Source organism: Octodon degus, unplaced genomic scaffold (assembly GCF_000260255.1).
Source record: "Octodon degus isolate 3935 unplaced genomic scaffold, OctDeg1.0 scaffold00111, whole genome shotgun sequence".
NCBI classification, from domain to species: Eukaryota; Metazoa; Chordata; class Mammalia; order Rodentia; family Octodontidae; genus Octodon; species Octodon degus.
The window spans coordinates 9663604-9676574 of NW_004524687.1; the positions used below are offsets into that span (position 1 = coordinate 9663604).

Consider the following 12971-nt stretch of genomic DNA (forward strand, 5'->3'; position numbering starts at 1 on the left):
ATATATCACTTCCTAATAGAAAAATAACATAGATAAAAGGAGAGAAAGCCTCATGCAGAAAAATTAAGATTAAAAAATAAGGGAAGGAAAAAAATCAATCAAAATGCATTATGTATTAAGTGTGCCCTTTAAGCACAGAGGCCTAGATGAAAGCCAGCCCACCTGCACTACTAGTAAGCAGCAGTCTGCTTCGCCCTGGCTGCTGCCTGTCTGAGGCCTGACCAGCCCAGTAGGATAGTTAAGGTCTTACTTTTGCCCTTTTAAAATCAGACTCACTTTGGCTGCCAAGCACTCTGAAGGGACAAGGGTGCCTGGAAGTGGCCTCTCCTGCAGTTTGAGGAGCCCCAGCCTTTGAATAGCGCATGAGTCTGACCCTGCTACAATGCCAGTACCAAGTTGAGTTGCTGGCTGTGGCTGGATGACACGCAAGAGGGTGTCATCTCTGACTCTAATGGCATCATCAGCACTTCATGCCTATGTTGCACTCCTCAGCTTTCCAGCATTCCCCCTTGTATAACCTGACAAGCAGCTTCCTTACTGAGGAGTGATATCAGGAGGGAGAGGAGAGAGAGAGAGAGAGAGAGAGAGAGAGAGAGAGAGAGAGAGAATATATATCTACTCTGGTGTAAGGATCAGGCAAAAAGCCACAGGTCCTACCTCATTCAGAGGCTGGATGGGTGGAGGCTTGACTCCCAACCTGTTCTTCCAGTGGCAGTCCTTGCAGAATGTGTTGCCTTTTGGGGCTGTCATAGCAAGTTATGATACACCAAGTGGCTTAAAATGACAGAAATATGTTCTCTCCCAGCTCTGGAAGAACAAGTCTGAAATTAAGGTGTCTGGGGGGCCCTGCTCTCTTCCTGGTCAGGCCTAGCTTCTGGATGTTGCCTGCATTCCTTGGCTTGTAGTTGCATCACCCCAATCTTCACTTCATCTTCATGTGCCTCTCCTGGTGTTTCACTGTGTCTCTGTGTCTGAGTCTTCCTGTCGTTTGATGAGTACATCAGCTTTTGGCTTTAGTTCCCCACCTCCAGCCTAGTATGTCCTCAGTGTAACTTAATTAGTCACTTCTGCAAAGAATCCATTTCCCAGCATGGTCACAATCGAAAGTTCCAGGGTTTTTTTTGGGAAACTGCCCAGTCCACTACACTAAGCGCCCCCATGACCCCTCCTGCACTCTCAGGACTTGCATTCCCTCCAGAGTTTAGCCATCATGCTTCTGCTTTTTGTCTCATTCCTTCTCCACTTTGTGTACATTCTTTTTTTTTGCTGAAAATAACCATATGCTTGGAACAGGAAGGTATTGCACAGTTTACTTCTCCAAGCACCTGTAGTGGTTGTAAACCCATGTCCAGACTGAGTGTGTGAGCCTTTCCCACCACCTTGTCCTAGACACTCGTGCGTCTAATCATACCTCAAGACTGAGTTTGGCTGATTTGTTTACCTGGTACATGGCTGTCTTTGTTACTTTCCTCATTGATAGGGCAAAATATCTGACACCCAAAGTTAAAGGAGGAAAACTTTATTTGGCCTACAGTTTGTAGCTGTTTCCGTTCATAGTTGACTGCCTCCAGGGCAGGGTCGCCTCAGAGAGGCAGAGCACTGCAGAGGAAAAACAGCTTCATGGCAGGCAGAAGGCAGCATGAAGCAGCAAGCTGCAAGCAACAAGCAGTGACCCTCTTCTGGTCTCTTATATCTTATTCAGGTGGGTCGCACTCCCACCCAGGGTGGGGCAGTTTTAATCCTAGCATCACACCTTGAATCACTTCCAACATCATATCCTTGATCATAGCATCACACACCTGAGATTCAGTCACCTCTGCAAAGCTCCACCTATGATCACATAGCGCTTTGGGAGGACATCTACACACAAGCCATAATAATGGCCTAATACAAGACTATGCAGGCAGCGGTTCATAATAAATGCTGTTGCCTAGAACCGTAAAGCTCCTGCTAGGACACAAGGGGAAATTCAAATGCCATGTTCTTCAGAGGAAAAAAAAACCAAAAAAAACAAAAAAACAAAGTCAAATACACAACTGAATGAAATCTTTTGCAGTTTCCAGGTATGGTGTTTTTGTTTTAGCCCTTTCTAGTTTGTTCTTGCCTGGTGCTTCTTTCAGGAACAGCAACTGTGATTTTAAGTTCTGGAGGGTCCCAGAACTTCCACTTTGAGGATGTTTTTTCATATTCTAGTGCTAGTTCAGCAAGATGGGAGAGCAGGCTCTTTTTCTCCCAGGTACCAGATTTTCCTTGTTTGGCCATTCTCTCAAATGCTGATGTGGTTTAGGGCTGGAAGCGGTTTCCATGCCATGTTCTTTCTTTTATCCCCAACATGGAAAGAGGACATGGGACCACTACCAGTGATGAAAACCCTTATTAAGTGGTATGGTCACTTGACAACCCACAGATTTTGTACTTTCAGCTTTGTCTTGCTGATGCCAGTAGGGGTGGTGACATTGTCATCAATTTGATTTGGTGCAGTGGAGCGTTCTGGGCCCTCCATGGGAAGAAAGCAGAAAGGACAGAAGCTTGTCCACATCTTTCCTAATGATACCTATGAGCCCAAACTCCAAGTGTATTGGCCCTGCAAATGTTTGAATGGAGCCAAGTGGACCAGAGGCTTCTGGGCTGCATGAATCCTGTAGGTGATTCATATGGGGGCCAGTCAAGTAGGTAGGCTTTAATTATGATTCTCCTTGGTTGGAAATACTTTATAATGAGTTATTTTTCTATCAAACTTTAAAACATAAATATCTAAGTTCCAAGTTATATAACTAGTTGGATGAGGATGGTTCTAGTCCTTGCTGCCACGTGTTGGTTTGTACCTACCGCCATGATTCCAGAGTGGTCCAGTTGTTTTGCCTCAGCACCAAGAAAGTACCTGGGTCTTGCAGCTTCAGGTTTTTTTTGGTTATTGTTATTATTTTGTTTTGGTACCAAGAATTGAACTCAGGACCTTCCATTTACCAGTGGTTTCAATTTCAGGTGCTCTTGCTGTTTGCCTAAGAGTGTCAAGTTCTAGTCTCAGGCACCAACATTCTTCAGATGCAAGGACTGCCAAATACTTCTGCACTGCACACCTATTTCATGACTGTTTCATCCCCACTTATTCCTGGCATTCCCCTTTATACTCTTTCAGCCAAGGCTGAGGGCCAGAGAAAGTGGAAAGTGGTCTCCAGCCATGCCAGCTCCTTTCTCTCATGTTGAAGTAAGTTGAGCTCTTGGGGCTTGAGTCTGGGTCTCAGGCCCCCCATCAAAGGCTTTGCTGCTATTAAATCCAACTGTCCTCATTGTTATCTATATCCGGGGCTATGACCAGACCTACCACTGCTTGTATGGCCTATGGACTGAAATAGGTTTCACAGTTTTAAATGCTTAAAAAAATCAAAAGACAATTTTATGACATATGAAAATGGCATGATATTAAAATTTTAGTGTTTTTTGTGGAACCCAGCTGTAGCCACATTCTTTACATATTGCCGTCAGTTGACTCTGCACTGAAACAGCTAAGTACACAGCTGAAGCACAGACCTGCAGGCTCCCAAGGCGGAACAATTTACTCTTTGCTGGTGTCTGCCATCTGTGGTTGGTTCCAAAATCATCCTCATTGCTCAGAGGAAGAAGTTGGCATGGTCTAGTGGTGGCCTTCAGATGCGAACTGTGGGGCTTCTGTGTCTCTCTCAGCTGCTCCAGGACAGGCAGTAGCAGTCAAAGTTCTTAGAGCAACTTCGGTCACTGCCTGTGCATGTGTAGATATGCCTGTGCGATGAAAGCACGAGAGAATCATGACCACGGAAGGTGAATTAGACAGCTAAAACCTCAGCTCTGCTCTGGAAGCAGAGGCTGCAGAGGACTTAGCACTTCTGCAGGAGTGGTGGGGGATCATCACTGTGTTGATGCTGCCAACAGCAGCAGTTGTAGTGAAATGATGATGATGGCTTCTAAGAGAAGAGAGCATGCGTCAGTGTAGCCCGTGTTTGCTGTGGCTGGCCTGGCTGCACATTTCCAGGGAGTCCTCCATAGCTGGCGAGAGAACCAGCAGCACTCTGACCTGTTGCTACTCAGATGTCACTTTTCATGTGTGCAGTTTGTGCTCTTGTGCTATTTTGTTCTCAAATGCAGAACAGATGCCACAGTGAGCGTCACGGTGTGGGGCATGTGGACAGAGAGATGTGGGATGCCTTCCTTAGTGCTGGCTGTAAAGCCTCTTCAAAACAGTGTGAGAAGGGCCTGCAAGGTAGCTCAGCAGGTAGCACCTGCTGTGGCAGGCTTAGGGACCAGGGTTTGATCCTCAGCACCACATGCCATGGCAGCTCCACCCCTAGGTTCTCTGAGCTGACCACCAATTCTGGGCGTGGTGGCACATGCCTGTAATCCCAGCCCTGGGGAAGCTGAAAATAGGAGGATCACTCCGAGTCAGAGCTGTATAGTGAGACCCTGTACCTTATACATTAAAACAAACAACAATGTGAGAGGGAGGACATTTATTTGCCCAGAGATAAAAAGGCATCTATTACATGGAAATGGTTGGGAGCCCTCATATCTGCTTAGACTCTGCTAGAAAGCAAGCCTTACAGTCTAGGGCGGTAGAGGGCCTGTGTACAGCATGAGACCCTTCGGTATTTTGCAAAATTAATCGAACTTTGTCTCCAAAAAGTCCAGAGCAGTGAGGTACAAAATGCATTCCAGGTGTAGGAATCACCCTGCAATCTGCCAGAGCCATGTCTGCATGCTTCATGGCCATTTCTAGGAGACTGGGGGAGATGTTTCCTAGCTGTAAGCCAGAATTACATAAGAGAGATAAGACTTTATATGCATATTCCTGAAATTATGCATTTTATTTTCCTAAGATTCTTTTGTGATGACGAGAGGAGGATTTCTGCATTTTAAGAAAAGCTGCTAAGTGATGTTTCTTTTTCAAAGAACTCTTGTTTGTTTCTAAAAAGATTTGAGTAAGGCTATTGGTTAAGAATAGAAATTCCTTTTTTCAAAATTTCCACCCAGTCTGCTCAAATCATCATTTCCTCTGTCCAGCTCCATTCCTGGACATAGTCTCTGAGCAGACACGAGAAGTCTGTCTCTGCTTTATGAATGGAAGTACCTCTCTCTCTGCTCTCAGTGTGAACCAGCTACAAAATGAGGATACCTTAGGCTCTGCGGACCCAGAAGGGGGCCACTGAGCGGCCTGGAGGAGGTGCTTGGCCTCCTCAGCCCTGTCTGCAGCCCTCGGTTGCTGGGAGAGAAGAGCACTGCTGTTGTCAGAGTGATTACACATGCCTGGCATTTTAAAAGTGGGTTGCACATTTTTTTTTCCTTCTCTGGTACTCAGTGGTATTCTCTGCTTTTAGCATTTACATGGCTGAGTAAATGTTTTACAGCTGTTAGGTTGAACTCAGTTCAGTGTTTTCCCCATCCCCTCCCTCCCATTTCTACCTCCCATTTTCTTCTCTTCTGCTAGAGTGTTTATCTTAACAAAGCAGAATCTCACATGTAGATGAGTTCCCTGGGTACACATGCCAGAACCCGCTGGATCGGCCCAAAAACCTCTAGAAGATACACAGTCACAGTTGATGCCATCTCCTCTTGCAAAGCAGAAAACAGAGAAGTAGGTGGCTTAACCCGGGTCACTGCTGGGACTCCTGCTTAGGAGAATGGTGTTCCCTCCACCCTCTGTGCAGACCGTGGATGCTGAAGTGTGAGTCCCAGATCAGGGTGCACGGTGGCCGGTCATGATGCCACTGTTGGAATAGGGTGTCCGTGTGGAGTGTGAATTTTACAGGCCCACAGGTAGTTCCTGCATCAGATGTTTCTATCTATGGATTCCACACCAAATATTTGGCATAGATAAAGAGTCATCCTTGACTTCATCCCACTCCTCCTGTAGCCTGAGAATGACATGGGGGTTGGTTTGGCAGAGACACTTGCCAGCTTGCAGAAGGGACAGAGATATCTACAGGGAAGTTTGAGCCCTTTGATGTGTCCCACAGAGGAAAAGCTATCTGCCAAGAGGAGCCCAGGAAGCGCCTTCTGACAGTTTTGCAGCTGCTCTGGGCATGTGCCGGTGCTCACATGCCAGTTTCTGACCCCAAGGTAATGCCCTTGCACTAGGGTAGTGACAGCCCATCTTGTCTTAACACTTCAAATGTTAATGACTTAACATTTAAATGGTTGTGTTCTGCCCTTTTTTGGTTTTTAGGAAAGTTAAGAGAAGTGTAATTACCTGCATGGATTAGTTGGAGTAGGCTTGAAGTGAGGGGACTGAAGGGAAGGTCTCTCTTTCCTTGTGCCCTTTATGATTTATTCTCTGCAGAACATACGATCTTCTAATGACCTTCATATGTCAGTTACATTAGTTTTTATACTTGTTTGCTGTACTGAAATGTTTCCTCCATGGGAGACAGAGTTTTGTCTTTTCATAGCTGCTATTATTTGTACCTCTAGAACTGAACCTGGTAACTATTACGTGTTGAATAACTTTTGTAATTGAAGGAATTAATTTACTCTCTGGAAATATCTAATGAAGTCCAGAGAGTCCGTATTTGTTCCAGATGTTCAGGTGGTAGAATGGAAGTTGAGATGTAAGATTAGAGGTTTTCAGAGTGCACAACCTAGGACTTGCTGCAGTAAGGCAGCCTGTGGTCCTTCTACATGAGCATGCCAATTTTGTCAGAGAAACCCAGGCATGACAGTGATGGCAGGGCCGGTGTCTGGACATCAGCCTCAGTACTGCAGTCCAGCATTCACCATTGAGCCAGGCAGACAGAGCTCCACTCTCTTTTCCAGCATTAGCTCTGTGGAGAACCAGCCCCAAAGACATACAGGTTCATACCTGTGTGAATCTTGCCCCCCATGACTAGATCACCATGGTTGTGCTCAGCCACTGGGGCCTCCAGATCTGGTGACAAGGCTGCACTTCCATCACTGTGCATCTCTGAGGTTCCTTCTGGTTCACCATGCTGGAATAGAACACTCCTTTGGACTTAAAGGGAAGTTCTTTTTCTTTTGTTGACCATGTGGGGAAAATTATGCTGGATGGGTACCAATGGCACACTTGTGGGTATGTCATGGTGGAAGAAAACACATAGAACATTTTGAATCTGGAAAGTACTTCCTCCTGATTTTTCTGTATCAGCTGCCCTTCCTCTTTGATAATGGGTCCAGTGATGAACCTATTAGTAGTACCATGTATTAATTTCTTCAGTGATCACACACTGTCAGAACAGAGGGACCTTTGCCTTCCAGCTGTCATATGCAGGAATCTTCATGTGGAGGAAGCATTGGGTGTTTCTGGACCCTCAGGCAGGGAGTGGGTGAAGGTGGAAGGGTTTCACAGTGAGAGGGCGCTGCCTCTGGCTTCTGCAGCTCAGCAACATTCTCACTCAGGAAGAGCTGGATCCAACGTGAACATGTCTAACTCACACATCTTGTGGAAGCAGGGTTGGTAAGAAGGTACACTGCCCAGGTGGTGCAGAAATGGCAGCTCTAGTCTGGGGTGGCATACTCTGGAGTTCTGCTTTTCCCAACTGTCCTCTAGTCAGTTGATTTTACTTTTTGCTCTTTCCTTTAGAACATTTTCCAGTATCTATTGATCTGGCAATCAATTCAACTTTTGGGAGTTGATATTATAGAACTGTAAATAAAAGATAAGAGTGGTTCATGATCTGTGCATGAATGTATAGATATATAATAAAATGATTTGGATGGCAAAAAGCAGGGAAAATCTGAATGATAATTGAAGGGGAAGAGTTGAGAAAATTCTAGTTTATTTATACTATTAACTATGAGACTCACAGATTTATATCTATTGTCCTGAAGGGATGGGCAAGATGTAGAGTCCAGTGAGAAAAGCAAGAGAAATATGTATGATTTAACTTAATAGATATAATTTAATTCTGAGAGAAATAAATAGGGGTCTGGAATGAGAAATCTGAGAGTTAGAGGGGCAGTAATGACACACAGGGAAGGACAGGAAAAGGGGACAGCTGGTGCATGCCTGCCCGTCATCTGTGTGTCTGCCTATCATTTGGTTATGTTGTCTGCATTGGTTGTGTTGAATATGTAATAATGTAGAGGAGTAATAAGAGAAAAGGGAGAGAAAGGAAGATAAATTTCATTTTCTTATATGATAATCCCATCTTTTGTTCTGTTGTTCTTTATAAACATTGTCTCTATCTTGCTATTAAAGACAATCCAGAGGTTGCATAATGAAAACTCATTAGTTTTAATTATTTGAAGATGGTGTTTTAAATAAGTTAAAAAGAAATGCAGAAAATGTTTAAAAGTAAAATATTTGGAGTTAAGACAGGAGTTCTGGATATCATGAAAAATGAATGACTTGAAAATCACTTACATTTTTAACTTGTTTCTCCACTGTACAGAAGGTGTTTGTTTTCACCTAGTATTTCAGAAAAAAGAAAAATGTTTCCTTTCTTAAGTGTAGGGAACTTGGTGTCAAATTAGGAGCCCCCGCTAAGTCAGGGAATCTTCTGGAAGCAAGGAACCAAACAAAGAGGTTAGACTCCTTTGAGTGTGTGTTTGTCTGTGTGATTTTTTTTTTTTTTTTTGCTGCTGTAATAACAATGTGACTGTTTTCTTATGATTTGAATTCTTTCCATCCAGTTACTTTTAATAATTATTGTCTATATTAAATGATCTCTATTATATGTTCATATTTGAAACTGATGATTTTTTTCTACATAAAGAATGCATCTATGGTGGGCTGCGGAGATAGCTCAGGAGCATAAGTGCCTGCCTGGCAAGTGCAAGGACCTGAGTTTGATCCCCAGTACCACATATTGTGCTGGCCCTGGAACCCTGAGGGTGGGAGCACACTCCCTAATACTAGCACGAAGGAAGGCTGAGACAGGAGCATCACTATGAGTCCGAACTGTGTAGGGAGACCCTGTATCAAAACCAAAACAAAACAATGCATCTACATGTAGAATAACCAGGACATTGGACACTCAGTTGCTGCTTAAGAGAAGTATGGGGAGGATTAGATACAATTTCATATTCTCATTTGGGTGTAGATTCAGAGCTGATCCCCAGTAACTATACTAATTGATACCAGTAACTATACTAATTGATACTAATTGATAATATACTGATATTTCTATCAGTAGAAATAGTCATTGAAGCTATCATATCTCCTTGATTTTAAGATGTTCATCTGTTTGTTCATTGCAATCTGAATGCATCTTACTTCACTTGTATGCATCTATGAGGGTAATGTTATAAGTTAGTAATGGCCTTGTAAGTAGAGGTGCTGAAAATCCTGGTCATTTCAGTTCTGGATATTTGACTAGGGTAGCAGTCTATACAGTAGGGCCTTGGTTCAGACAAACCAGGAAATTATAACAGCATAAATCAGGAAATTATAATAGCATAAATCAGGAAATTATCATTAGACTGGCATAGGTAAGACCAAAGTCCAGAGTGGGATCTGTGCTTGGCTGACTCCATCTTTCTAAGTCTCAATGTTAATCCCATGGTGCCATCATTTTGGGAAAACTGGCCATGTATGGGGATATTTTTCCACCTCACGGAATGAAAAATCTTCTATGAGTTCAAAACCCAGAATGGTATGGAGGAGAAATTTCCTGTCCCAGGGGGTGGGCTGATCAGAGGAGGAAGTGCCTTTGGTGCTGGAAAGGACAGAGGAATCATGAGTGGAAAGGGAGGTGGAAAGATATACCTACCAGCTAGGTCACTTTTACTCCACATCCGCCCTCAGCATCCTGTTGAGCATTTCCTCTCGGCTTTGTTGTCACTTTGTTTCCTTGGGCTGTTTGCTTCCTCTCCCCTCGCCTCTGCCCTGGCAGCAGGCTAGTGCGTGAGGCTTCAGGGCTAATGCTCCTGTGTGTGTTGGAGTCCATGGTCCTTGGCTGCTTATCTCATGCCTTTTCTTTATGATGTTTCAGCTCATCCACCATACACCATGTGCTTTAGAGTGAAATTCTACCCACATGAACCCTTGAAGATTAAAGAAGAGCTCACAAGGTATTTTTTGTTTGTTTGTTTGTATGTTTAACTTGCCCCTCTAGCCAGCCAGGGCCTCTGTGTCTTACGGGCTCCACATACCTCTTGTCTAGAGACCATTTCCATGAGGCAGGCGCTGCACTCAGCATTTGGCTTGGAGAGCTGCTCTTACACTTAATTGTCCTAGAGTTTCTTTTTCAAACAATTGTCATTGGGAGTGTAATTATCTGCACAGAAAAGCAGTGGTTATGAGGGGGAGGTATTCTCTGAAAACATCTGACAGTGGGGTTCTAAAAATAAGTATACCAGTGTCTTTGGGACATGGGGAATTCATGGCTAAGTCTCCCCTGGACTGTTTCTTAGAACCAAGCTATTCCGGGAGGGACAATGATGCTTGAGCTGATGGACAACTGGTTGTCCTGCTTTCCTCTTGATGAACTGATCGAGTGGCCCGCTTCCCTTTGCTTGAGGATGCTCTTCAGCACAACTCCCCAAATTCCCCATTCCTCAGGCCTCCCAATCTCCTTCCCTCCACAGGGCTTCTGGGGGTTTTGCTTCCCTGAATAACTTGATGAGGCTCTGATTTTGGTAATCCCTATAGAACACTGGGTATAATTACCTCTTGGAACCATTTTCTTAGGTGCAGACTCAAGAGAAAAGCAAACACAAATGGTAAAGAGCATTGGCAGATGTGGTTAGGGTTGTTGAGTATTTTGCTTTCTTTTTATCCAGAGAGAGTCTCTGGTAAAGACTGACCCTAGAGAAGCCAATATGACTTTGGGAAGAAGCAAGTGATTCTGTTTTGGATTATTAATGTGCCCACAGCAGCCAGAGGAATGTATGTTGTAGGGGTGGGGATGAGGTGGAGTGTGTGAGAAGGTGGAAAAAGAGGCTGCGTGAGAATAGGATAATGAGAGATGGGGACACCTTAAATGTTGTTTTTAATTTTGCACCCTGGCCTGTGTTCTTATTTTACATTGAGGCAAAATTCATGTAGCATGAATTAATCTCACCATTTTAAATACACAGCTCGGTGGCGTCCAGTTCACTCATGGTGTTGGTCAACCACCCCCACCTTCTAGTTCCAGTGCATTTCTGTCACCCTGTAAAGAAACCCCATACCCAAAAGCAGCCATTTCACATCTCCTGTCCTACCTCCCGGCAGTCGTTAATCTACTTTCTTTATGGGTTTGCCTGTTGTAACATTTCTTATCGGTGGACTTATACAATATGTGGCTTTGGCCTGCTTTTGGATTTTTATTTAAATTCCTCTGTGGCTCTTTTTATTTACTCACTGGGAATGGACTCCATGAGCTACAAAACAGCAATAGAAAGTTGGGAGAGAGAGATATTTATTTTGCTTCAAGGATGGTAATGGTGTAATTAGGAAGATCCAGTAAAAAGGGAATGTCTTATTTTTTTTCTCTTTCTCTTTCTTTTTTATTTATTTATTTATTTATTTATTTATTTATTTATTGTGTGTGTGTGTGTGTGTGTGTGTGTGTGTGTGTTTGTGGCCAGCTCAGCCCACCTGGAGGCGGGGCTGACTGGAATGTGGTGCTGGGGGATTGAACTGTGGTCCATGTGCTTTGCTAAGCTTGTTCTAAGTAGGTGCTTTAGACCACTGAGCCATCTCACCAGCCCAGAATGCCTTATTTTTATCGTTTGTTTTCTTTATGATCTTTTCTGGACAACAGGAATTCAATATATGTCATAATATAAATTGAGGTTGAATCTTTGTTGTTCATAAAAATGGTCCCACATGAGAATAAAAGAATGCAAAGTTTTAGTGACTAACCCTAATTAGTTCCCTCTCAATTAAATTTGCTAGTGTTTTCTTGCCTTTGACTAAAGAGCTCGGGTATGAATAGGAAATTATTTTGAATATTTGATGTTTCCAATGGAAATTAAGATAGTGTCCAGCCTTTTCACAGGTAAAAAAAAACATTCTTTTTTGTTGGTCAGCAGCATCTTTAGATTTACAAATCAAGTGAGAAGCAGTGAATTGCCCAAAGTGATTAGAGTCTAAATCCTTGTTTGGAAAGCATTTGGCTTTTATTGTATTGCAGTTGTAATTTTGTTGTCAGGTTAACCTAAAATTTGAGACAAATATAATATACATGTGAGAAATCAACACTGTATTCAGGACTATGCTAGGAATAAAGAAATATTAAGCAAAAGCCAGGTTTAAGTGGGCAGAGCAAGAAAAATACTCATAAAAAGCGTTTGGAAATAATTTTTCATGTTTTCTTTTTCTTTCCGTTTGAACAATCAGTTTACAATTCTTTGTTTTCCTTGGGGTTTTATAAATGTCATATGCATTTGAATGTTACCAAAAGTACGATGGATTTAATTGTTTTAGTGAAAAAGTCTTTAAATTCATTTTAGTAAAGAAGCAATATCATTAATGGCAGCACAAAGATTTAGGTCCCAGATCCTCCTGTGTTTTGCTTGTTTAATCCTCTCAGGCTAGAGTGACGCTAAAGAAAGATGCATTAGTTTTGATGGCTGTTGTATTTAAAAAATGAGCATCCTGACCCTGAAGCTGTGGCAAAGCCTGGTGGATTATGTTGAATCCACAATAATCCTTGATTATCTCTGGAGATCACTTAGAACAAACACCAAGCTGTGACACGGGCTTATTTTATAAAACCTGATTTCTTAAATTATGAATTAGACCTCAACCATCTCATATGAGTAATTCTTTAAGCTGTTTTTCATTGCCAAATTTATCAAAAAGTAGAAATTTTTATTTCAATGCATACATTTAACAATTAGGAAGGAATCCAGCCCCTTGACATGTTGCCTGGTTAAGATCTGGTCATTTCACCATCTTCTTTTCTTCCTCTTCCTCTTCCTCTTCCTCTTCCTCTTCTTCTTCTTTCTTCCTCTTCCTCTTCTTCTTCCTCTCCTCCTCCTCCTCCTCCTCTTCCTGCTCCTCCTCCTCCTCCTCTTCTTCTTTCTTCTTCTTCTTCTTCTTCTTCTTCTTCTTC

At 43.0% G+C, this 12971-nt stretch overlaps 1 protein-coding gene across 2 annotated transcripts in view; it reads left to right on the forward strand.

The window, feature by feature from the left end:
• The window catches only part of Frmd3 (FERM domain containing 3), a 282007-nt gene that overhangs the window by 170254 nt on the left and 98782 nt on the right, over window positions 1-12971 (forward strand). For both annotated transcript variants that reach the window (XM_004639402.2, XM_004639401.2), the window contains exon 4: window positions 9921-9999. In XM_004639402.2, the coding sequence (XP_004639459.1) occupies window positions 9921-9999 (79 nt within the window). The remainder of the gene's footprint in view (window positions 1-9920; window positions 10000-12971) is intronic.